This window comes from Amphibalanus amphitrite, unplaced genomic scaffold, assembly GCF_019059575.1.
Source record: "Amphibalanus amphitrite isolate SeventyFive unplaced genomic scaffold, NRLGWU_Aamphi_draft 001645F_arrow, whole genome shotgun sequence".
NCBI classification, from domain to species: domain Eukaryota; kingdom Metazoa; phylum Arthropoda; class Thecostraca; order Balanomorpha; family Balanidae; genus Amphibalanus; species Amphibalanus amphitrite.
This window is the reverse complement of record NW_024883138.1, coordinates 1-25,708: the sequence shown is the minus strand read 5'-3', so window position 1 is coordinate 25,708 and position 25,708 is coordinate 1. Positions and strand designations below refer to the sequence as shown.

Genomic DNA, 25,708 nt, shown 5'->3' with positions numbered 1-25,708 from the left:
CGTTGCGCGTGCTCTATCAAGGCCTTCATGTGCGTCACCTACAGACCCACCGCCGCACAAACCCGTGCGGTCTTCAGTTTCACGTCACTGCTCTGGCAGCTCACTGTAGAAGCCCGCACAACTGACATTGATCTTGTCCACTCGCCTGACCTTGCTGCCATTGTTGTGACGGCTTTGTCCATACGGTATCAGTATCCGCACCGGTTCCCCCGGTGTGTGGTGGATGTGCGGGCGGGCCGCCACCCACCGCCGTTCAGCTGCGTTGTTTGTTACCTCCACGGTCCGGCGGCCGAGGTAAACAGGCGGCGCGGCCGGCGGCCGGGCGGTGCGCACCGCGCCCCGGGCACCGCCACCGCGAGCCGCGCGCTCCCGAGAGCGATGACGGAACGCGATCCTCGCGGGATTTCCGCGCGCGGCGGATCGCGTTACGCAAGAGCAGCTGGCGCTCGGACGGCAGATGACGGGTGCCCGCTGCGTCACAGATGCGTGTCCGTGTGTGTGTGTGTCCGGGAGGAGGCGGGCTCATGGGTGAAACAACGGGTCACTGGCGCCACGTCCACCAGAGAGGCGGCCGGCCGGCGCAGCGGTCAACGGTCGCTAGAGTGCACTGAAAACTTTTTTACCATTTCCTGAAGGGTAAACCCGCCATAGCATGGTAGCTTGACACACAGACGTTTTTTACCACCTTCCAGATGGTAAATTTTACTCTTTCATGAAGAGTAAACTCGCCAGGGAGGGGTAACATGACACACAGACGTTTTTTACCATCTTCTGAATGGTAAAGTCTTTTGATTTACTCTTGTCTAGAGTGTAACATTTTTTGGGTTACACTCTTTGAAAGGGTAAATCTTTAACGGAACCCTTTTTTAGGGAGTAACGCATCATCTACTCTGTGCTTTACCCTCCTACAGAGAGTATATTCTTATGGCCTATCCTTTGTCACATGGTAATGTTTACTCTTTATTTTAGTGTAAACCCCCCAGAGGATGGTAACAGACCCACAGACGCTTCCTTCAGAAGCTTCTCGAAGTTTCTGTTAACCGGAGCTCACCAACTAAAAAAAATGTTTCAAGAGCAACAATGTAGGTATATTTGGCTTCCGTACAAACAATACGAGGGGCACACCAACCATGAACATTGTGAGACTCTTCACTTATTCATACAAATTTATAGAAAGCGTTCAGCAATGCACAAGCGGTAAATAAACACCACGATACAACTTGAATGCAATTTGAATATGAATACAAGACATTCAGCGCCCTCATATTGGATGAGGCAGAGCGCACAATATTTGAAGTGAGCGACGGCGTTCCTGGGTGGTCGCCCGTCTGCGTGAGATAATGAGACTGGATCACTACAGTGCAAGGCTTTTTCAAAGTCACCAACAAAATGCATAAACTTGTAGCATCACAACAAAATTAATGTACGTACTCACAACACTAGGCCACGTGGCCGTGCACGGGGTCCTGTTAACCAGGTCAAATTAGCACCACTCAACGGCACGCAATGCTCTAGCACATCGGTACTTACAATAAAATGTCCACAGAGGCTCTATAGGCGATGAACAACACACAAGCACAATCACCAACGGCCACGCCGCGCGGCACCGACACTGCTCACATCCGCTCTCGGAGACCAACGGCCGAAAACTGACAGATGCGCGCGGCCTTCAAACCGCAAACGGCCGATCTCGTTTCTGATTGGCTGATTGTTTCCATTTCAAATATCATCTTCACGAGGGTAAACAAGATCTACGCATGGAACGACTATCTGTACCCGAGTCACGATACCCAGGAGGAAAGAGTTTTCGTGATGTTCTGGATCGCGAGAGTAATATTAATATTTACATGGTAATAATACTCTTCGCTGGCGAATAAGTTCATATCAACCACGTACCGTTACTATGCACATAATGGTAGCAGCGAGTTACCCTTTCAATATACTATTATCTTGCGGGTTTGATGAAAATGAACTCTCCAGGAGGTAGTAAAAAAGTTTTGAGTGTGACACAAGGAACAGTCATGGGTCACCGGATCACCGACCAAGGTGCTGAAGGTGACGGTCACTGCCGATCACTGGCCACTTTGCTGAGCGATTTAGCTCGAATGCCTCACAAAATCTCGAGAGGCCATCAACGTATGAAATATGCAATTCGTAAGGATTTTGTAATTACACGGGTAAAGATAACACATGAAGCCGCTTAAACGATTATTTCTTAACTGAAATATTTTAATTCCACTTTTGACAAATTTGGAGCACCTATTTGGTCTGTATACCTGTACGTCTAAAATTAACTTTTTAAAAACTTTAAACTGAAATACGCGATCTGCAGCGCCGCCGATAGGATACCTACTGTCTGCAGATTGATACACTTGGGATCCCATGACGTAAAGTCAGTATTCGCAATCCAAAGGATCACTTACCTATGAGAGGATGGAAATGTAAACTGTAAAGCTCGCTTGCTTTGCATGTAGGCAGTTACGTGGATATAAAATGAGAAGAGTAATTAGCATTCATTATCCTGGACAAGGTCGGCGTGTGGTATAAAATCGTGACCATAATTTCTCAACTCGGTTGCAGTGTGACGGTCTGAAAGATAACACTATCCGTGATGGTGGATGATACAAAATTGCAGTCTCCAGCGATAAAAGCGATTCTTTTCCGTTCAAATAGGCACATTTGAAGGCGAGTTTGGATAGAAAGAAGGATATGATACTCTCACACCAAGATGATTTTGTGTTTCTCCTAAACAAACCCGGACACACTAATTAACAAGTCTTCAGCTCTAAACCATGTGCTCTGCCTTCAAGCGTGGTCGTTAGGACTCAAATTATGACCTCCCGCTCTTCCTTATGACCTGCTCTGAGTGCGCGAGGGGTCTGGGTGGGTCGGGATTACCCGGGATAGGTGTGTTTGGATGCCGTCGTTCTGTGCAGGAGCGTACGGCGGGGTCGGGCGGGCGGCGGCGGCGGGCGCCCGCTCGGACCGGCCGTCGCCGCCGCCGCCGCCGCCGGCTCGCTCTCTGTATATAAGCGGCGGCGGCGCGGCAGAGGCGTCAGTGTGCGCTGAGCAGCGATCCCAGTCGGCTAGTGACAGCATCCTCATCATGCAGAGCCTGCGTCTCGTGCTTCTGTTGGGCGCCGCCGTGGCGCTCGTCTCCGGACAGCAGCTGCCCGTCAAGCTGGACGGTGAGTGACCTGGGGTCAGAGGGAGCGGGCACCGGCGGGGCACTGGCCTCCGGGCGGCGGCAGCCGCCATCGGTGGCGTCATTCAGTGGCTACTGGCTAGTGGCGAAAGTGGAAGCCTCAAGCCTGTTCCCGACCAGCAAGACCTTTAGTCGATGGCGAAAGTAACGCTTTTGTCGAAATGCAGCGCTGGGAAGCTGAATACCGATGATCGTCTTAAAGAAGTAAAGCGATGGTTTTCCATTAACTGAATCCAGGTTTTTAAGAATTTTGATTGCATTGATGGCTCATGGAATAGTTGTACGTGGTCAGGATGGGCACACAGTTTTTGACATTTTGATTTTATGAGATAGGTTTTCCAGCTGGCATTGTTACATGAAATAAAGCCTTCTTTGGTCGTTGAAGCCTTGATGAACATGTTCTCTTGCTTCATAGCAGTATGCAAGGATATGATGACAGTAAGATGTTAAAAAGATTCCTCATATACACTTTGCTTTGCTTTCTGATCAGTTCTACGTTTTTGCTGGGCTTGTTTGTATCAGTTATGCATCAAAAAGTGATGCAACACGATGCAGGATCCATAGGTGAATTCTGTCTGCTCGTCCTAACGACCATTTTCTCGTTTCCACAGCCTTCAAGAATCACCCGTGCTTCCGTCTGGTGGAGAAGGAGCGCGGCGGCGGCATCACTCAGACCCTATACCAGGAGTGCGGCCAGTCGGTGATCCACCTGTCCCCCGAGCTGCGCCGCCAGAAGGGCAAGTTCCTGCTCTACGCCTGCATCACCAACAAGCTCGGTCTGCTCAGCAACCGGCGCTTCCTCAACACCGACGCGCTGCGCTCCATCATCCAGCGCAGCAACAGCATCAGCGGCGGAGAGAAGTCCAACTACAACAACATCCTGAACCAGTGCGACAGCCGCGGCCGCGAGCTCATCATGTGCATGGACCTGGTGTGCCCGGGCCTGCTGAGCCCCGTCTCGGGCTAGGTGAATCGAGTCCCGGGTCGGCGGCGGCTCTGCAGACAGCGTGACCCGGTGCCGTCGCTCACAGCGACATGTCAATGAACCGGACGGTGACGCCGGCCGGGCGGGGGTCAGTCGGCCGGCCGGCCGAGCCGGTGACCCCGCGCCGGTCACCGCCGCGCCGGCCGGCCGGCACCGCTCTGCTATATCGGTCACGCTGCCGGGAGCCTCACCGTGGACGGTGCTGCTAGCTGGTCACATGTGAAAAATGTACAACTGATGTCGTGGCGCCATTGTTCATTGAAAGGTGGATGCAATCCAATGTCAAAGTGATCTTCAATTTGTGTCATACAAATATACCAATCTGACTGTGGCCTGTCTCTTCTTTGTCACACATGAATGCGTTTAGATCTTAATGATTTGATGGTTTATACGGTAAGGAATTTATCTTATTATTCATTTTTTTTTCATCGAAGATTTACGCAAATGCGCACGTAATAAGTTTTTGAAGGGAGAGTTAACATTTAAAATTGGTATGGAAATGTGAAACAGAAATTAAAGTTTAAACAATGGATGGCAACTGGGCGTGTTTATTGGACTACATGCCAAGGTATCATAGTCGATGGTTCTTCATAGTAGCAATGTGGCTACATTTATGTGGCATATTCAAGGGAACATCAGTGAAAATTTTGAATAGTTACTTTTTCGCATGAAACTTTTTGCTTGGTACTAAATTGTCATAACATATCTCAATGCGACTGCACCGTTCAGTGTGTGCCTCCAGCCATGCTTTTGTTCTTTCATGGGACATAATATCATTTCATGATGTATAAACGGTAAGGAAATGCATCAGGGCGTATTTTAACATGTTAACTGGGTCGGCAATTGCCGACCCAGTCAAGGAGAATGCCGACCCAGTGACAGCCGTTTGCCGACCCAGTTGCCGCCCCCTCTAGGATGCAGCACGCACATGCAGGCTAGGTGCCGTCATTCATAGTGAGGCTGCTGCCCTCCAAAATGATAATGCCGCCTCTTAAAGTGAACCAGCCGTCTATAGAAAGTGATCATCCCGCAACTCAATGTGACAGTGCCGCCCCTAAATCTGTTAGTAGCCCCACTCAATGTAGTGGTGCCGCCCTTCTAAGCATCTGTGGAGCCCCTCAATGTGATGATACCGCCCCTCAAGAAGATGATGCCGCCCCTTTCAGTATCGGTGGCGCCCCTCAATGTGATGGTGCCGCCCTCAAAGTGCCGGTGGCGCCCCTGAATGTGATGGTGCTGCCCGCCAACGAGTCGGTGGCGCCCCTTAAAATGATGCTGCCGCCCCTAATAGTGTCAGTGACGCCCTTCGAAGTGTCGGAGGAACCCACCAATATGATGGTGCCGCCCCTCTAGATATCCACATAGCCCCTCATTGTGATGGAGCCGCCCCTCAAGCAGATGATGCCGCCCCTGAATGTGATGGTGCTGCCCGCTAACGAGTCGATGGCGCCTCTCAAAATGATGCTGCCGCCCCTTAAGTGTTAGTGCCGCCCCTTATAGTGTCAGTGACGCTCTTCGAAGTGTCAGAGGAACCCACCAATGTAATGGTGCCGCCCCTCTAGGTATCCACATAGCCCCTCATTGTGATGGAGCTGCCCCTCAAGCAGATGATGCCGCCCCTCAAGAAGATGATGCCGCCCCTTTCAGTATCGGTGGCGCCCCTCAATGTGATGGTGCCTCCCTCAAAGTGCCAGTGGCGCCCCTAAATGTGATGGTGTCTCCTGTCAACGAGTCGGTGGCGCCCCTCAAAATGATGCTGCCGCCCCTAAAAGTGCTGGTGCCGCCCCTTACAGTGTCAGTGGCGCCCTTCAAAGTTTTGGAGGAACTCATCAGTCATCAATACAATGTTGCCGCCCTCTAACTTTCTGTAGCGCCCCTCCATATATATAATGGTGCCACTTCTCAAACCGTCCGTGGCGCCCCTCAAAGTGATGGTGCCGCCCCTTACAGTGTCGGTGGTTTCTCCTTAAAAGTCAAGGTGCCGCCTCTCAAAGAAATGCTGGTGTCCCTCGAAGTGTCGGAGGCGCTCCTCAATGATGTTGCCGCCCCTCAAACCTTCCGTAACGCCCCTCCACGCCATGGTGCCACCCCCCAATGTGCTCATGGCGCCCTTAAATGTGATAGTAACGCCGGTCAAAGTGCTCCTGGCAGTGTCGGTGGCGCCCCTTATAGTGTCGGTGGCGCCCCGAACAGTATCGGTGGTGCCCCTCAAAGTGATGATGTCACCCTCAAACAAACGGTGGCGCCCTTCGAAGTATCGGAGTCCCTAAATATCATACCTATTGCCACCCATTAACCATCTGTAGCGCCCCTCCATATGATGAAGCCGCTCCTTAAAGTATCCGCGGCGTTCCTTAAAGTTACAGTGCCGCCCCTTACAATGTGGGTGGCGTCCTCAAAATAAAAGTGATGTTGCCCCCCCCCCCCCCCGAGTAATGTTGGCGTCTCTTAGGATAAATGATAACAATAACACGTCAAATGTATATTTAAACACACAAAGCTTTCGGTATGAAAATACCTTGGTCACTGTGTTAACAGAAATGAGGACCTCATTTCTGTTAACACAGTGACCAAGGTATTTTCATACCGAAAGCTTTGTGTGTTTAAATATACATTTGACGTGTTATTGTTATCATTTATCCTAACTGTCTTGGATATTCTACATTTGGCGTCTCTTCTTTAAGTATCGGAGGCGCTCCTCATTGTCAACTGCTCACATGGCGCCCTTCAATGTAATGGTGCCACCCCTCAACGCTCAAAGAGAATAGAGATAATTGCGCTCCTCACAGTGTCGGTGGTGTCCCTCAAAGTGGTTTAAGTGCCCTAAAAAAAAATTGGTGGCGCCTCAAAATGATGCTGCCGTCCCTTAGCATATCTGCAGCGCCCCCAAAATGATAGTGCCTTCCCTTAACCGGCGCCGGGCTGAGGTTGTTTGAACCCCCCTCCCGACCCCTATAACTTGGCTACTTGGGCCACGTAGCGACACGCGGTAAGCGGCATTCGAAGGAGTGTCAAAACTACTTGGGCTAGTTGGTTAACCGTACTTTGGTTAGGTCAAGTCAAATGTCAAATATCAGGTGACCAGAGGTCATCAAAGGTGAAATGTGGGTGAAATGTTGTCTGTTTCAACATTTATTGACAAACTGGCGCATAACTCGGGGAAGAATAGAACTACAGCACCGCGAAAAAGCGCATTCGATAGCTCTTCAACGTTCCTATAAAGTCCTCAGACTTGACCTAACATCAACGACTTAACCTCCAGAGCACAACTTGTTTAACCCGTGTCGGGCCGGGGAGGGTTAAAGGGGACAGTGGACCCCCTCCGCCCCTCTACTGAGCTGTTTTAATGAAGAACCTTTTTACTTTAATAATTATTGACTCACGAAAGTTATGACATAGTTTTTTTCAGTACTGCGCTCCTCTCGTCGAGATGCGTCGAATGAACTATAATTTGACATTCAAATGTCATTTGGGAAATTTGAGCTCAGGTCCAGGTCATGACCTGACTGGTAAAGGTCATGTTGCATATCAGTCGATTTGTATCGTCAAACTGAAATCATCTAAGGTGTTTTCATCGCTCAGGCATATCGCATGTCTCTATCAAAAGTTATTGAAAAAAAAACCTGCTGGAGGCCTACCAATCCATGACCTGACATGACCTCAAGGACATAACGAGGGGTCGTGGGTGGCATTTTTCCGATTAAGTGTGTCATTTTTAATTGTTTTCTGATGTTTAAATTCGTTAGCTTTGACATTTGTCTACCTATAAAAAGAGGCACATGCCCCGACTTTCTCCCATTTCCTTATACCTAATGGAAGGGTCGCAAAATTGTCCTTACCTTTGGTCAAAGACATCGCAATTTCGAGACTTACATTTTATGTACTTACAGTGACACACTGTTTGTCTTATCAATCGCTGAAGTTATAAACGGATCGTTCAGTCGGTATATCTATGGTGAGCATTTGCCTGTTCCGTAGCTCAGTTGGTAGAGCACCGGACTCCCCGCTTGTCTCCGCTTGCGTTTTGTCCGCCGGCCGAGCCGGAGAGAAAGTTACCGAGTGAAGGTCATTCAAATTTCAAAAACTCAATGACAATGTCACTGGGGTCACCAAAATGTTTGAGTAGGTAGGTATAACATTCATTAACTGGGGGGGGGGGGATGAACTTATCTGTGCAATACGCTGTTCATTACTCGAGTAACTAATAAATAAAAAATGTATGAGTTCATCCTTACTCCACCCGCTCTCCCTCTCCATAAAAAGAGAGTTTAAATGTGTTGAATTTTATTTATACCTATGCAGAAAAATAGAGACGTCTAAGGATATGGCCGAATATCAGCGACCCTTGCTGTGTAAGCAATGAGGTATGACAAGTGGGGGTAATGGCCCCGTCCAGCACCCATAAAGTGGGCACCACTCGTGCGACCTGCTGACCACTGTTCTAGATAGAGCCATAAAACGCGTGAATGTTTTAAGCTTGACGATACGGATCGACTGGTATGCAACATGTTCTATTTCTGGTGAGGTCATGAACTTGACCTCAGGTAAATTTTTTTTTTTGTAAAATCAAATTATATTTCATTTATCGCATTATGATGAGAGAAAAACTATATCCCGGAAATACCGCTGAGCTTAGGTTAAATCTGAAATCATTACTTAGAAAGAGTTATAAAAGAACCGTCGAACGTGTCTTTTTTGGTCATTAAATATCAGTAGGTATGCCGCCCCCTCAGATGCCAAGTGCCGCCCCTATGAGTGCAAAATGCCGCCCCTAATTGTGATTGCCGACCCAGTGAAAATCCCTTAAAATACGCCCTGAAATGCATAAAGGGCATTATGGCATATAACCTTTCATGTAAATCTGTACAAGCCCACACAACAATCCACAAAGCAAAATGCTGAAGAATTGACAGTCAATAGCCTCGCCAACACGAAAACGACACATGCTTAGAAGTATGACTTACCATGAATAGTAGTCGAGCCGAGGAAGACAGCGCATATCCCAGCCACGAACGGTACATGAAACAGAACACAGAGGTTCATTGAGATACTGTGATTTGATCGTCACCGTCACATCAAACAAAGAACATAGGTCGGTAAATGGTGATATGGGGGACACTGCTTTTGGGGAAAAAAAGAAAATGCATCTTCTATAATGATAGCATAGGTGGCGGAACGGGGAGGGCACCGGGGCACCATGCCCCCTTTGATTTTGGCATTTTAACATTAGCCCTATGGGCGTTGCATGGAAAGAATGGGACCAAAAGTCGGCAGTGCCCCCCTTAATTGAAGGTGTTCCGCCGCTACTGAATGATAGGACGTATACCGTAGGACGCATACGATAGGACGTATACAATAGGAAGTATATGATAGGTATGTTATTGTGCAGCGTGGCTGCACAATAAAACGACATAAATAGTCATGGATGGGTGGAACGTGAACCATTTCAGCCATACATAAAGACCCATAGAGAATACATACCTGACTTTTCGGTGACGAAACAAAATAAGTGTAAGTGTTGAATAAGTGTGGGCTGCAGCTGTGGGCTGCGTTGCGTTTTTAATGATATCTTATCATTTTCTGTTAAAAACATGTAATTGTCTTTTTGCGAATAGTCAAATTTTGAGACCCATTTTTAGCGTTTTACTTACTCCATCATGGCTTTTTTCCTCGAGAAAGCAAACGAGTTTAAGTAGTTCTAAATATTCACTTATGTTTCGGTGAAGCTGGCAAATTTCCTAAAATGGAATGGAAGGTTCGCAAATAGCTACCTTGGACGGTTCCCCGTAGAGAACGGGGGGGGGGGGGCAACCACATGTTTTGCAGCAAGGTTCCATGAACCGAAAGCTTTGTGTGTCTTTTTGAATATATTTGAATGCATTTGTAATAATTTGGTAATTGGTTTATTATTTACATCATCATCCAACCTGTCATGGATACTCAAATACACAGTAGTGATTCACTCGAGTCTCTGCGACTCCAGCGTCTGGCGTAGGTCGCCTTCGCGGATACCTCCGCCCTCCTGCAGGGCCGGCTTTGATTCCGACTCCAGGCGTCCCACTTTTGGATTCGCTCATGACCGGTTGACTCAGCAAGATCTAGCACGAACAAGTAATAATTACAAGAACATTACAAGAACATTAAATCATTAGTTGACATTTGGCAGATTTCATGTCACGGAGAGCGAGAGTTGATCTGTTGCCTACGTAGCACATTTACCAATGGTGGTGATTGACGTCACAATTGAATGGCGTCAATTGTGACGTCACAGTACGTCAGAAGTGACGTCACATGGCAGCTCATCTCACACGAAGCAGGAAGTTCCTAAGCTGTTGAAGCCGGCTGAGTAGGCTCGGTTTTCAGCATTGCAATGAGCGTGCCAAGCTAAGCAGCGGACGCCCTTGAGCTCGAACAGCGTATTGCTTGCAAGACTGAGGCAGAAGACTTGGGTAAATGTTTACTTCATCTCTTTTGCTTCATCAATAGACCATTGTTAAAGGCCGTTGAAATTATACTCACAATGTGCAAGAGGCCTATTTCACAAGGTGCTGGTGGAATTGAAAGCGGCCTACATTTGCAACAAACAGCTGTATTCACTCATATTCCTAGCTGTTGCTTGCATCTCTGCATTCTAAAAGCCTATTTCCTGTGCCTCTTCACTTCTTGGCCTCTTTATATGTTTCGACATAAACCAGCGCTCAGTCGTCTGAGCTCGCCAAGTGGTGCTGTCGGGGCGGGACGCTCAGGCGCGGCCATCCCACGGCATGCAGGCGTGCCTCTCAGGACAGGACAGACAAGTACCGAGCTGCAGGATGATCCGGAGTCAGCCGGCACCATCCGCCGGGCACCGGTGCACGCGCCCGCGGGCCAGAGGTGCGGCCAATGCCGCGTCCTCGGCGACGTCTGGCTGCGACCGCCGCGCGCCGCACCCACTGTCCGCCGTGGCCTCAGGCGGCCGTGAACCCGTGATTTAACGCTCAGTGACACTGAGACCCCACGATTTGGATGAGCTGAGTGATAGGAACAAGACTGCGCTGGTTTTAGGCAGGTCTCCTAATATCTCCTTCCGTGAACTGCGATTTTTAGAAAGGGTGTGTTTGCGGATCCTTCTGCGCATTATTGACGCATAAATGGAAAATATTTTGAAGAGGCGTGGATGTATGCCGGCCAATCGAATCCAATCGAAGGACAGTGCGCCGGACGCTGTTCTGGATTCATCTGCAGACTTGTCAATGTTCCCCCTGCGAGGGGCTGTTGGAGGTCACCGTGGCGCGGCCCTGACGGGCAGAACGGACGCGATTGTTCTGTCGATCGGCCAGTGTTACCCCTATACGAGGGGCAGTAGGGAGTGACCGCGGAACGCGGCGGCCGGGGACGGGAGACAGAGCAGCGTGCGAACGGGAGAGGACGGGAGAGGAGCGAGGTCGATCACAGCCGCCCCGCCGCCGCCCGGGTCCGATTAAGGTCGGCGCCGGACCACAACACACCGCCGCCGCCCAGTGCGGCCCGCTGGAGGGCGGGGGCGGGGGCGGGGGCGGCGCCGCGCCCCACCGCCCCTCCCCGCCGCTGCAGAACAGCGCTCAAAGCCAGTCGGCTCTTACACGTACACGTAATCGTTGTGAAGGGCTTTGTAGGTGTGTTGCAAAAGGCCAATTAAATTCTGATGGCATACACGTGATATGGACATCACATGAAGCAAAAACGGAGATCTTGCCCCACTGATGCCAGCTCAAACAGCCGTCGTGATTGACGGGAAAGTCAAAAGCCGCATGAGCCGGATTGGCTTTTTGGAGAACCGAACCATCGAACCTTCTTACCGGCCGCAGTGTTCTGATGTAAGCGATCTGCGGCGTATCTGTGCAGCATCAATACGGAGTACCGTTCTCGTCCGATGCTCGGTTCGCCCTTTTTTGCTCTGTCACGGCCATCCGGCGGGCAACTAATCTTACCACATGTTGCGACGTCGCGCAGTCCTGTCCCGAAACCGTCATTAGCAGTGACGACAGATAGGAGAGCGGCGCCTCGCCCCGCCCCGTCTCGGCGGCCCCTTTCAGAGAACATCTGCGCGGCCCGCGGGCGGCTCCCGGCAGCTCCGAGCCGAACCCTCCGCAGCCGCTGGCCTCGCTCAGTCTCCCCGGTGCCGGCGGCCCACCGCGCTCCCAGCCGGCCCATCGCGAAAGCCGAGGTCACACACACCTGAGGCCGGCCGGCTTACGTCATCAGGTGTCCAACCAGACCCTCTCGGCCCGGCCCAGCGCTGGACGCCGCTCAGTGCCACCTAGCGGACGGAAGGTGAAATATTCGACGATAGCAGCGCTATGGGAACGTGTGGGGAGTATGAGAACTAAAGCTTTAGTAGAATTCCGCACCTGTGGGCTGCAGTACTCGCTTCGTGTGCTGACCTACAGGCATCCTCCGTTCCGTCTGTTCCATCATCAGGTACAAATCCTTCTCCTCCACGCCTCAAACCCCCTGAACTGTGCTGGACGGTCACCTTCGTCCAAAGTGAGTGAGTAGCTCCTTAGGAGCAGGCCGACGTGCGGTGGGGTTTTAGCGGGGATGAGTGGCCTGTCCATTGAGACGGGCTCAGCCCAGCCCCAGCGGAGCACCAGGGTGGCCGCCCATACCAATGTTCCCCCTAATTCCTACCATTCTTCCGGCTCTGAAAAGGTCTCATTACACCGAAAGGGCTTGTTTTGGCATCTGTAATTTTAGAGCGAGGGACATGAGCGATGACAATGCTGAGCGTGAGCTATGTAGATGTTGGCGATAGAGACTCCTGCCGGCGGAGTCTAGAGACTTTTGTCGGCGGAGTCTAGAGACTCCTGTCGGCGGAGTCTAGAGACTCCTGTCGGCGGAGTCTAGAGACTTTGTTTTGTTTGTTTTGTTGGGTTAGGCCCTTTCGGTCGACAAGACCATTGCAGAGCCGGAAGGATGATAGGAATTAGGGGGAGACATTGGTCTGGGCAGGCACCCTAGTGAGTCGCCGGGGCTGAGCCCGTCCAGAGGACAGGCCACTCAGCCCCAAGGCACTCACTGCACCCGGCTACGGGGTGCGCTCCCTCAGGAGCAGCGGTGCCGCTCCAAGGGAGCAGCCCGCATGAGATAAAGTTGCCTGTCCAGCCCGGAGGGGGGTTGCAGCTTGGAGGAGAAGGATTTCAGCATCCTGAGGATAGAAGCACGGACAGGTGCGTCTAGAGACTCCTGTCGGCGGCGTCTCTCGGTCCGCTGAGCGGCGTCACTCACCGATGGTGGAGGGGATGTTACAGGAGCCCGGGCCGGGCGTCTGGAACTCGGCGGCGATCGGACGGCGCGGCCGGGTCGGCGTCCACGCACCCTGCACCATGGTGGGGTGAGATGAGAGGCCGGAGGTGACACTGAGCGACACTGAGCGACACCTGGCGACACCTGGCGACACTCGGCGACACTTGGGCGATAGGAGATCCTCCAATCCTCTGGGTGTCGAAGGATGATTGTGCCTGAAACAGGAAAGTGTTTGTTAGAATGGTGCCTGTGGAGACGGGAGGGTTCAGTTGAAAGTACTACAAGCCATTTTCAGAGCGACAGATTAGATTTTAATTCAAGACGAAGCAACCAACTCAATTATAGGTACATACTGTCATGGAGGCCACATAGTACGATGGTAGGCATTTACTCTTTTCATACGCGATACATGCTATTGGGATTTTCTTCTGACTCATCCCCACACATTCCCTTTTCCATCGTCCAGTGATTAGTTCCCAGCCCACGGGCCCCTGCGTCTAGCCAGGACGCCGATCGATGCACCGTGCTGTATTTGGTGCGGTCGCGGTGCCGCGCGGGCGGCCCGTCCTCTGGGAGTCTCTCTGCCGCGCCCTCTGCCGGCGTGGAGGCGGAGAGGAGGCCGGCCGGACCTCCGCGACCTACACGGGGTTCCGCAGGGGCGACCGGCACTTGTTTACCATACCGACATGGCAGCGCGCGGGCCGCCGCAGCCCACGGACCGACCCAAATATGGCGCCGGGCGCGACATGAAGCGCATGTCGCCCCTCTGGAGATCGGCGCTGGACGCGTCTGTGTGCCCTGTTTCACCGTTGGAGCTGTGTTCTGATAGTACGTGATATCTCCCCTGGCGGTGCCGCGGTCATCAAACCGACCGCCGGCGCTCTGTCGCGCTAGTCGCCGCTGCGTGGTAGTGGGCCCGAGGCCCGAGCTATATGTCGTTGCATAAATTGTGGGTTTTGAGGAGCTCGGCGGTAGCATGAGTTCACGTATGTTGACTCTGACCCGGCCAAAGAACTGCGTGGTTCATGGTGGCCAGCGTACGAGTAGGGGCTAGTGACAGTTGAAGTAGCTACTGACGACGGACATGCCACGATGCGGGACGCTTCATGGTTGTCAGGTCTTCATGGTTGTGGTTGTCAGAGCTGGACAAACTGTCATTCAGAGAAGACATGACGTGGTTTTGTGCAGGACAGGGAGGGCAGAGTGCCGTTCGGAGAAGACGAATACAAATCTTGCTTTGACGACCGTAGCTACATAAAACGTTCTTGGGCTCCATTCGTGAGCTGCAAACGTTGTGGTCATGGAACTACCAAACGGAGTAACGCATTGCTTTGTGATGCCACGGCACGACGGTATATTGACAATAAGCTCACTATCAGTCATACTTTGTTGTGATGAATTCCGTGTGTGTGATCAATCGATTTTATTTTGTTGTCTGTTTTTCCTTTTATAAGAAAATACGATGAAGGTGTTATGGTAGCCAATTGCTATTCATGACGTTCCCCATTTGTTTACGAGCTCCTCAGTCATGAGTTCTGTCCTGTTTCTCACCGAAGACGACATCGCTGGAATGTCATTATCGCAGTCACACCGAGGCATTTGTTCGTCAGAAACTCACCTTCATGCATAACCAAGGCAAGTGACACTCGAGGATGAACAGATTCGTTTTCGTGGTGTCTTTCCCAACTAATTATTCAGTCAATCCAAGCAAAATACAAAGTGAGTGCCTTCTGGCCTCTCTCTCTCTCTCTCTCTCTCTCTCTCTCTCTCTCTCTCTCTCTCTCTCTCTCTCTCTCTCTCTCTCTCTCTCTCTCTCTCTCTCTCTCTCTCTCTCTCTCTCTCTCTCTCTCTCATCTCCATTCTCTATTCTATACTCTCTAGTGGATGGTGAAACCCACCAACCAAAGTGTTCTCGTATTCAACATTTGGTGTAGCACCGCTAGCACAATGGTCTCGCCGATGCAATGTTGTGATGCGGTCTTTGCAAGTCCTCATGCGTGGGATGCAAAGATTAATCGCCAACAACCAGAGGAAGGGCTACCTAAAGATGCTGAGCCTGCACAGCTTTAGGAGGACCTTGAAATGAGTCTTACATGTTGGCAACCTCATCATGTCAAACAAATCATACCTGCCACCCAAGTCCCAACCTTTGGCCGAAAAGCCTTTTCAAACTACTGCAGTACATCCGCAGTTTCCTCGCGGTGTGCGTGTGCGTGCGTGGGCGCGTGGTCGGCGCAGCGTCGGCCGTATGTGGGCGTCGTCTGATCACCGGGCCGGGCCGGGCCGGGTGGGCGGACAGGGACGCTAGTTTGTCACGTGCCGCGCCGAACATGGCGCTGCGGTGGCCAACACGGCGCGGGTGCCGACCTTGCCACGGCGTCCTGTCCTGTGATAGATGGCTGAGGGCTAACTGTCGGCTGAGTCCCCGAATTAAGACAATAAAGCTCTACATATAGTTGACGAAGTTAAGCAACAATAAACAAATTAAAAATTCAGCAATGCGCCGGATATAGTGAGATGCTCTGGGCCTGGGGTCTTGGGCGACACTCATTTAACACTATGATTTAATGTGGACAAAAAAGTAAAATCTGTGGTTTTTTGAAAATCGGTCTTTATCCGTAGGTACTTACATGCTTTTTCATGTGACTGGTGAGTGTGACAGTTAACAGTTAATTTTTCGTGTACATACACATAAACACCGTATAAGGCAATGCAATGCTTTGTGTGAGCTTACAAAAGCAAAGCATTAACGAAAAGCTAGCATTTGACCATTTTGAGTCTGTTGAAGTTGCTCTACCTCTGAGCTCTGACCGACACAATGGGGATAACTGATGCATTTGCCTCTCTGGTTAGGCTCTTACGGCCTGTGCCTGTCTGCTGAGAGGGGGGGGGGGGGTGAGTTGCCATCACGGACTGGCCAGGATCCGCGGTTAGCGGAACGTTTACGATGTGGTTTGCGGGGTCGAGTTGTGGCCTTTCCCCGCCCCAAGATAGTGCTCTTTTGAGGATAACGAGCTATCATAAAAGCACGATATGAGTAGCTTAGCCGAGGCAGGAGGCTATTATTCAATGCAAACGACACTTCTTTGGAACAGAGATCTGCATGTGTTCTGGTTACCAGGCAAAGCAAACGCATGCAGTGGTCGTTCTTCGAAATGACCGTTTGCATGTTCAACAACTGAATAAATTTCTGCACGCACGCACTCTGCCTTTGCTGGGGTCAATTGATTCGTTGACAACTCAAGACACGTTCTCAGTAAAACGCTGCTCCTGATGTTTAAACATTCAACAATTCCCAATATGGCAAGACTCGGGCAAAAGCCGGTTTGATTGGGTTTCAAGTTCCATGAGCGAAAAACAGGCCCCTATCTTGATGCCCGCTCTTCCCTGATCACTCGGATAAGTTCGACCGATTTGGCGACATTAGCATATTTATTATTTAGTGTCGGGACAATATGTAAGCGTCACCATAACGCTGCTCAGCTCCTTATTGGGATAGACGTCGGTTGTAATGAAATCATTCTGATGCTCTAATCATAATACAGTACCTATCGCTAAAAAGGTATCCGAAGTCACCGACTGTCGCATTTGAATTGAAATCCATCATCTATTTCATTCATTCATTTTCGTTATCATTTATTCGCTCACGGTATGAATTAATACTGCCGAAATTCTGCGTGCCTTGCATGAGTTTGCTAACATGAACGTCAAATGCTGATAAAGCATCATTGTAACCATACTGCGGCCCATTTGGCATCGTAGCTTCTCCCAATGCAACGCTTCTCAGCAAATGAAGTGCTTGCGTATGCACGTGCACGCGTGCCCTGGAGCACGCTCTGGTGTGAGTGCACATTGTCACGTGCTCACACTCACGCACTCGGAGAGGGACGGTGCCGCTGCTGCTGAGGCCGCCCAATCAGCTGACTCAGGGCACCGCGGCGCGCCCCGCCGGCCGACACGGCTCCGCTGCCATGTAAGGAGTGCGTTACAGACCCGCCCAGTGAGGTCCGCAGGCCTGTCAGCTGCAATGGCGGACAGACTGTCTCACTGCCGGCCTCACGGGCTGACAGACTGTCAGAATGGCCAGCCGACCAGCCCTCCGCGTCATGACAGGCTGTCAGGCTAAATCCTGGCGGCAGTGGCAGGATGACGGACTTATGGAAGACGTGGAGATCTCGACAACAGAACGGCCGAGGCTTATGCGAGGCTCTCACCGGGCGAGGCCGGGTAGCTGTTTAAGGTGTCTGTCGACAGCTGTTCTTGAGAATTACTTTTCTATAGACCTGCGTCCATACATAGACTGTAAGCAGACGCTTCCGTTCGGAACTGTCGGTACGTCTTTTTCTTGCATCAGGCCTTCTCAAAGGTAGATGGCATGCGGTATACCCCTTTTTATTGTTCAAGTTTGCAAACATTGGACGACACGAGATATCTCAATGTTTTGCGGTTGAAACGCCCTAGCACAATGTCGTGTTTTCTTAGCTACAGCGGGCTGTAGGCAATGAAGGCATACAACAGCATATGGGCAGGAAAGACGCTGGACTCCCTGTCAGCTGTAATTGGGAAGCGCTTTCAAAAGCATATATACAACATGGCTTAGGTACATATAAACAATATCAGTTTTAGAGAGCATGAAAATTATGGCCACGATTTATTTCAACTATGTAGCTCTCAAGGAGTGTCGAACTCTTTCAGGCATATATTTTGCATGCATGGCCTGGCAAGGCAAAACGCATACGAGATGATCTACAAACATAACCACTTGTAAATATCACTTGCCCGCTCTTTGAATCCTCTACTTCTGAATCCAAATGTATGCTGAGGACAGTGACATTTAATCTACATAACAACGATAAGGGACTCTGTGTGCCTAGCATGCCGTGTTCAGACGACTCCTGCCCCGCTCTCGGTCTGTTACGGCCATAAGCAGCACTGCTGTGTGAATGTCAGATGCCCTATCTCTTTTACTGCTGCCGCCCATACCCTTATGTGCCGTTGGCGATCATTTACCGACTGCAGACACCAGTCAGAGGCCATGACGGACCAAATAAGATGCCGCCCGCGGCCGAGTGCCGACTCGCAGTGTATGATTTGTATTAGGGTAGTGACAGTTATGAGGGCGTTATTTAGGGCGCCGGTGCGGCCCTCTCGGCGTCGTCCTGCCCAGAGCAGAGTCCGATGGTCGCGGCACCGCCCTCCGCACCGGTTCTTCGGAATAACGTCCGGCATCAAGGACAAATGCCAGGGGAACAAGGCTCCATTCTATCAGGTAAATATGATCGGCGTCTTATGGGTCTTCAGTGCGGTGAATTCTGTATGAGCTATGTTTTTAATTAAAATCAGGTTTAGAGTCGGAACATGTTTCGGGATTGGCATACTGCTCATCCATGAAAAATGTTGTATGAATTGTACAAATGATACTGTCACTGAAAATAAACAGGTGTTGTTGGCAGACGTTTTCTGTTTTAAAATGTCAATACATTTTTAAGTTGCAATAATCAATGCACAATACTGAATCAATTAAAGAGCACCTGAATCAGCCAGCTGTGGCATATAATTGAATGTTGAAACACTTTTTTACAAATGAAGAACAATGACGACACCTGTGTGGTGGGACCGTGGTCGGCGACCATATCACGCCTTGCTATCAGGCAGCGTCATTTAGATGTAGTAGCCGTCTACCCACTCCTGCATGCGATGCCACGATCCTAGCACGCGAACCGGCAGTCATCATTGCATCGCGCCCCAATTTTGGCAGGCTGTGCCTTAGTTGGGTATGCCTCTGCTTATCCAACGCTTATCAAATATGTGGGGCTTAGAGGCCAGCCTCGAGACTCGGCACCTCCTTGTTGCATGCTGTCGTGTCGTCGTGCTTCTGTGCTGAATATTCTTATTTTTTACTTAACATAATTTTAACGACACCCATTAGCTACCTGACTTGTTGCCAGCTGGTGGTTTTGAAGTTGCGCGGTTTAGGTCAGCCGTCAGTTTAGTGCTCAACTAATTCGCTTCTGAAAGTCCACCGGTATAATGCTGCAGCTCCAATTTAAGCCGTCGGCCTAACTTAATATTGGTTTTAACTGGCAGCTTAATCATTTGCATCGGATCTGAACGTTTATTCAGCAATCGCTGAAGGGGATAAAATGATAAATGTCAGATGATTCGTACCAATTAACGTGGCACATAATATATCCTCACGAACAAAAGCGGATTAGATAAGTCGTACATACGATTGATACGCTTTTATAGAGTTCATTGGAGCTGGTACGAGTATTACTGCTCTTGCAACATTCTGGGTGTCTATATTTGAAGAAATGCTAAGCCGTAGAAACCTTACGATTTACGAATACCCGGCTTGCTGACGTCTGGGTGCAGTTTTAATGTGCAGTTAGGAACTGTGCCTGATGTGCTGTCGCACAAATGTGGCAGCTGTGCCGCTCAGCATATTCTGCTGACCGCCTCTTCAAGATTCTTAGTGCAGCGGTGTCACCGTCCACCCATGACCCGGTCACTGGGATGACATTAGCGGACAACAATTACTGGATAGCACCTCAAGCGACCTCCACCGTGTGACCTTAGAGGGATTCACAAGCAAACTGGCGACCTTCGGGCGGTGACCGGGATCACCATAGTAGACGAGCAGCCACACCAACGGACGCAAAATCACCGACTGGAGACCAGCCACCAGTGACTGAAAACCGTCATGACCAGCGACCTCTGTGACCAGTGACCACTGGCACCAGTGACAGGTGACCAGTGATTTTTAACCAGCAAGCTGTGCTCACTGACCAGCGACCTTTGTCCCCACCTATGGCGTGCGTGTCGTGTTTGTGAGCGCCGGATATCGAGGTCGGCGGGACCGCGCCGCGCGCTGGCGGCGACAGCGGTACTGCGGCGGGCCGCACGTGAGACAGGTCGGGTCAGGGTCGCGGGGCGGAGCGGTGTGGTGGCCGCCGGGGCCGCCGCCGCCGCCCACACCTGTCCCCGTACCCGTGCCGCCCTTCCGTCCGAGTCCTTCCGGCCTTCCCTTCGGCCGGCCTCCCGTCCGTCTGTCTATTCGCTTATCTGTCCGTCAGTCCGTCCGTCTGTCTATCGTCTATCTATCGGTTACCCGAAACCCCCTGTGGGAGCCGGACAGGGCGGACGTCGACGACAGGCAGACAGACAAACAGACAGACAGACAAACAGACAGACTGACAGACAGACGGAGGTGCTGGGTGTCAGCTGGGAGCCGCACCGCCCCGCAGGATCGGCTGATTCAGGGACTATGTATTTCAAAAAGGCGGAAGACACCTAGTCCGTCGCAGATTCAGCTATTTATATGCAAGATTCCGGTAGGTCATTGTCAAGTACATAGTTACGTGCATGTACCACGTGCGAGCACTTAAGCATGAACTTCAAAACGGCTTATTTTGCATTGGAGATTACCTCACAAAACTTGCCTGTCTGGTGTTAAATTTACACCTGATGTAAATGAATAAGCGGTCGCTGGCCATTACCATCTCAGTGCCACGCTGCTCGCTAGGCCCGACGTCTCGCGACCTCCGTGAGCCATAGTACGGGAATGGGTCCGGCGTGGTGAAAGGCACTGGACGCCCAGGAATGCCACTGACCCCTGGCCGGCCCTGGGCGCAGCCAAAGAGCAGACATCACGTCCACATCGAGGCCGGAATTACTGTCTTCGATTGGCACTGAATCAAATACGAGTATTTTGTTGCAGCCATCTGCTTAGAAACTTAGAAACGAATGTTTCGAATAAACTTTAAACAGACGTTGGATAAGAACATGTTACCAGCAATGGCTTTCGGTAACCGTCGGTGGGTGTGATAAAACTGCACTGTGATTCTTTTCGGTAGGCAGAATTTGTTGAAAGATACGTGTATGTACTGTCCAATGGTCTGTCCACATGGTGAGAGGAAGCGCTTGCACTTGCAGTATTCATGTATTTGTTTAGAACGCACGTTTCTAATTTATCGATGGGGTGTGAATTGTGATATTCATCGCAACAAATTCGGTTCCACATGCGAACGGCTCCGTGCTTCGCTAAAACCATGCTTCACATATTCACTCAGATTGGACGCATGCAAATGAAGCGTGCCTGTGCTAACACCAAACCAAACAGCAAACAGTTTGAGACGGCGGCGCACGTGCGTCCCGTCTCGTCTCGTCTCTCCCCGTGTCCCTCACCTGGCGATGGCCTGGTGCGGCGCTGAGAGCTGCCACAGCTCAGCTGTGCTGCAGACGAGCTCACTGCGGAGCGGCGGTCACTGGGGCGCGGCTGGACGGGCGGCACCGGGGCGCGGCGCGGTCACACGAGAGAGCCTGCGAGCGGCCGGTCAGTCCGTCAGAGCCCAACTGCCGCCGCCGCCGCCGCCGCCGCCAGCCGCCCGGAGCCCGGCGTGGGCGTCGGACGGCCGCCCCCGCCCCGGAGCGACGCCCACGACGCCCGCGACGCCCCTGTGTGCAGGAGGGCTGTCTTCAACACCCATCTGGTCTGCAGCAGCCCGCACGGTCACGGTCGCAGCTCGCGCAGCTCACATAAACAGCCCGGTATCAATCAGTGTGTCACCGGTGAGATTCGTGCACTCGCCGGCGGTAAGTGACCGCATTTCTTATGTCACGCGCTGATGCAGAGGTGATGTAAGTGAGAGGGCACGAGTGGCCGCCGGGATGGCTGCAGCTGCACTGAGCTGGTTTAAAAGATGTGTTTTCTATAGTGGATGCCAAGTGGATGCGATCACTTGAGATTGAATGCTGCCGTCTGGGAACTGAATCGGAAAATAAATACTGCATGTCAAGACACATTCAAATAACAGCTGCAATCGTGAATGGCAGTTTCCAGGCTGTGGTGGACTAATTGGAAAATGGCTAAACAACCACTTCAGCTGTGAACGGCTTTCTCGTTTTGACATTACAAACCGAGCTCCATTCAGTATCCGGTGTTGGATGGCGAGATAGCCTGCTAGCCTACATTCGACCGTCAGTTAATTGGGGTAATGGCTCTGGCTAAACGCTCACAGCGGATGTATGAACCATTTTTGCGCATCCCTGCCCTCGCATCACGCCATTATGCTGCGTGTCGTTTCCGCGTTGTGGGTGGGTTTGAACGAAATTAGACGGCACAGCCGACAGTAAAGGACCTGTCAATCATGTCTGTTTTACCTGTCGTTATCATGGTATCTCTTTCTCACACCACTCTGACAGGACCTCTCTCCTCTCTTACCTCTCTCTCTCTCTCTCTCTCTCTCTCTCTCTCTCTCTCTCTCTCTCTCTCTCTCTCTCTCTCTCTCTCTCTCCCTTCCTCTCGGGTACACATTCAACCACCTGCCGTCCTCTCCTTCCAAACTCGTCATTACTTTCCTGAAAACCTTAACACTCTCCTATCCTTTCTCTCTGTCAAAACCTTTCTGGACGCGTCCTATCAGCCCTGACTCCGTCTCCCCCTCCCTGATCGCTGTCGCTAGGCCACCCACCTGCCCCTCTCGTTCTGTCGCCTCCATTCTGTCAACCCATTGGCAGATCTGTGACGAGGTCAGGTGAGCTGAACCTGGATTCGGTCAGAGATAGTCCCGATGGCTCAGGTTTCTGGTGCTGCCGTAACCGATTCTTTACACTCTCAGTCGTGGATAGATAGGCTAAAGTGTGGTTGTCTAAAGCCTTTCCGGGAGACCTTAACGCAACACCGAAAGGCAGGGAGACACCGGTTGGTCACGTGACTCGGAAACAAAAATCAGCTGATAGAGTGGCGGAATCGCCGTAATCAAACACGAATAATTCCGGACGATAGAGCGGCAGTATGGGAGTTTTCTTCACAACAGGCAAACATTGCAATGTTTTATCATTTTATGATCAAGAAACGTTCATAAACCATATATTTCTTCGATGATTACTGCCGCAACCGACGCGCACATATCGTAGCCAGCGCATCAAGCTGTGCTTTGCGATATTAAATGTAAAGAAAAACATTCTATATCTTGCTTCAACCTTCTACTTACGCTTTTATAATTACGACAGCGACACCATACGGCCTATCGACGCTATGCAACTCCATGAGTGTCCGGCCGCACTCTTCCGAGTGTGCCGAGATCAGAAGCGGACCATCCGCGGCACGTCCAGCTGCACTGCCCGGTCGCTGGGAGGGCGACACCTAGCGCCGCTCTGGCCGCTCGCTTTGGCTACGCCTGTGGGAGGGGAGGAGGAAGACCAACAACAGTCTGATGAGCCAATGGAGTCTGCGAGCCACGCCAATCAGCGCCCTTCCGCGCGCAGACGGGAGCTAGAGCTATTCATCTCCTTTCCTGTTTTCGCTGGTCCGCCAGTCACCAGCACCGTTCCGTACTCTCGATCGTAGCCATTCAGCCGTGTTGTCCTATACAACAACAGTCAGCAGCCTCGGATCGCGCCAGTTGGCCGCCAGAGAATCTATATTATCTATTTGCCGTACAGCATTGCAAGCGTTACAGTGTTTGCAGCCGGGTGTAATCAGTAGTTGACACATTTATGTTTTGTATCACAAAATTAAAAAATTCATTGAAATATATTCACTTTAATTTGCATATAGCTTTTGATTCTTGACGCGGATTGTTAGCCCTTGCTACATCAAACAGCCAACATCCATATTTCTGTTTCCAGAGCTGCAGTGCTGGACACCGAAAGTACATTATGTTCTAATAATTCAATCCAAAGGTACATAGATTTCACGACAAACTTCTAGGTTCCAGAGCAAGTATTTTCTCGCCAGAAGCGCGCGATTGATTGCAGCTGGCGCGCTCACGATAACTAATATCGCGCTCGCCAAAACCTGCCGGTTACAGCCACTCACACCTTACTTCCAACCTCCGTCCCATTTATCATTTATTAGCATATCGAGACAGAATGAGACTACGACATAATCGTCAAATTATATAACACAAATTGCGGGACGTCATCGGAGAGCCCGTTAAAATACCAAACCCCAATCTCGGCCAACACCGTTGGGACGGGGCGGGGGGGGGGGAGGGGCAGGAAGGGCTTGAAGCTGGGGGACGTATCGGCGTATCCTTCATAGACACGGGTGTTTCGCAACGCTGAAGCGTCGAGCCAAATTCGTCTCAATCGCCGCACTAACACAGCAGCGCTGCGTAGCGCGCTGCAGTACGCTGCCGTGAAACAGGGCCCAGGAGTCGGATGGTCGCGGCGGCGGCGGCAGCGTGGAGCCCTTGAACGACGCCATCAGCTCGAGCACCGGCGACTAGTGACCTGTAACAGAGCGAGTCGCGTCACGTCACGTCGTCACCTTTCAGTCGCGACGGCCGTTATATAAACAGTTACTGAGAACATCACGTACCAGCCACGGCGACCGTCACATTACAGTCACGGTGATCGTCACACAGCAGTCACGGCGACCGTCACAGGTCACGACGGTCATCAAATACCAGCCACGGCGAGTATGACTCATAGTCACAACGTCTTCTGTCGCACACTCAGTCATAATTACAGTACATTAGCCTGTGCATAAACATCTCATCCAAGAAGTCCAAGCCCGATTATTACCCGCGTGGGGCTGCGGTTTGGTGGCGTGCGCGACCGGCCCGACGGTTCAACGCCGGCGCTTACAGCGGGTCGATCCCTACCAGTTCAACTGGCAGCTCACCGACACGGACTGGACACATGTGTTAAAGCAGCAGAGACCTACGGAGAAGTGGGAGGAATTTTGCAGGATTTTCCTATCACAACTCGACACAGTGGCCCAGGCGTCCACAACTCGACACAGTGGTGACCAAGGCGCAGCTGCGCCCCCCCCCCGGTTCACACAATTACTGACCTGGAGATAATGTGATGGTTTCTGGACAATGTGGTTGATACTGGCCACCACCTCTGCAACTTTCTGCCAGGTGACGTCCTTCAGCTGGATCGAACCGCGTCTTCAGAACCGCCGACAGCAACGAGCCTGTTGAAAGATAACATGCTCAGAACTAAAAAACCACAAAGCATACAATGGAAACGGAAGCTGGCCACAGGCACGGTACACAACGGCGGTCTTTTATGCTAAGACAGTTCCATCGCCACAAAAGATTGCAAATGGCTATGTTATAAAACTCAGATGTCACATATCTAGTCTGATAATGGATACTGGCCGCACGTCATGTGGATGGCAGCATGGCTTGAGCTGTGTGCTTTGGCATTTCCATGGTGAGGTATATTACACTACGCATTCGCGATGGCCCACAGTGATAAAATGTGGGAAATGGATTTTCTCCTCAGTCCTCTTCTTT

General features: G+C 51.1%; 2 protein-coding genes and 1 long non-coding RNA gene across 5 annotated transcripts in view; 1 reads left to right on the top strand and 2 right to left on the bottom strand.

Moving 5' to 3' along the window:
• LOC122374351 (neurofilament heavy polypeptide-like) overlaps nucleotides 1-21,894 on the bottom strand; it is a 32,695-nt gene extending 10,801 nt beyond the window's left edge. The window contains exons 1-2 of one of the 3 annotated variants that reach the window (XM_043353039.1): nucleotides 21,642-21,894; nucleotides 13,437-13,669 (exon numbers count right to left, since the gene is read on the bottom strand). In XM_043353039.1, coding sequence (XP_043208974.1) covers nucleotides 13,437-13,536 — 100 coding nt within the window. In that variant the 5' untranslated portion in view covers nucleotides 13,537-13,669; nucleotides 21,642-21,894. The remainder of the gene's footprint in view (nucleotides 1-13,436; nucleotides 13,670-21,641) is intronic. The other 2 variants (XM_043353041.1, XM_043353040.1) reach the window with 2 other exon arrangements.
• On the top strand, nucleotides 3,042-4,521 carry LOC122374353. The gene is made up of 2 exons (XM_043353043.1): nucleotides 3,042-3,188; nucleotides 3,817-4,521. The coding sequence occupies exons 1-2, from the start codon at nucleotides 3,107-3,109 to the stop codon at nucleotides 4,170-4,172; spliced, it is 438 nt and encodes a 145-aa protein (XP_043208978.1). The 5' UTR covers nucleotides 3,042-3,106; the 3' UTR covers nucleotides 4,173-4,521.
• A 1,976-nt stretch (nucleotides 21,895-23,870) lies between the features above and the next one.
• Nucleotides 23,871-25,291, bottom strand: LOC122374356. Its single transcript, XR_006255202.1, has 2 exons — nucleotides 25,258-25,291; nucleotides 23,871-24,692 (listed from the first exon to the last, which is right to left on the bottom strand). It is a non-coding gene; the product is annotated as an uncharacterized LOC122374356 (long non-coding RNA).
• Between the last annotated feature and the right edge of the window lie 417 nt (nucleotides 25,292-25,708).

Bases quoted from the DNA above. Each gene is read 5' to 3' on its own strand.
- LOC122374353 (XM_043353043.1), top strand. From the start codon at position 3,107: ATGCAGAGCCTGCGTCTCGTGCTTCTGTTGGGCGCCGCCGTGGCGCTC. The intron at 3,189-3,816 runs GTGAGTGACCTG...TCGTTTCCACAG, and splicing joins GCTGCCCGTCAAGCTGGACG to CCTTCAAGAATCACCCGTGC.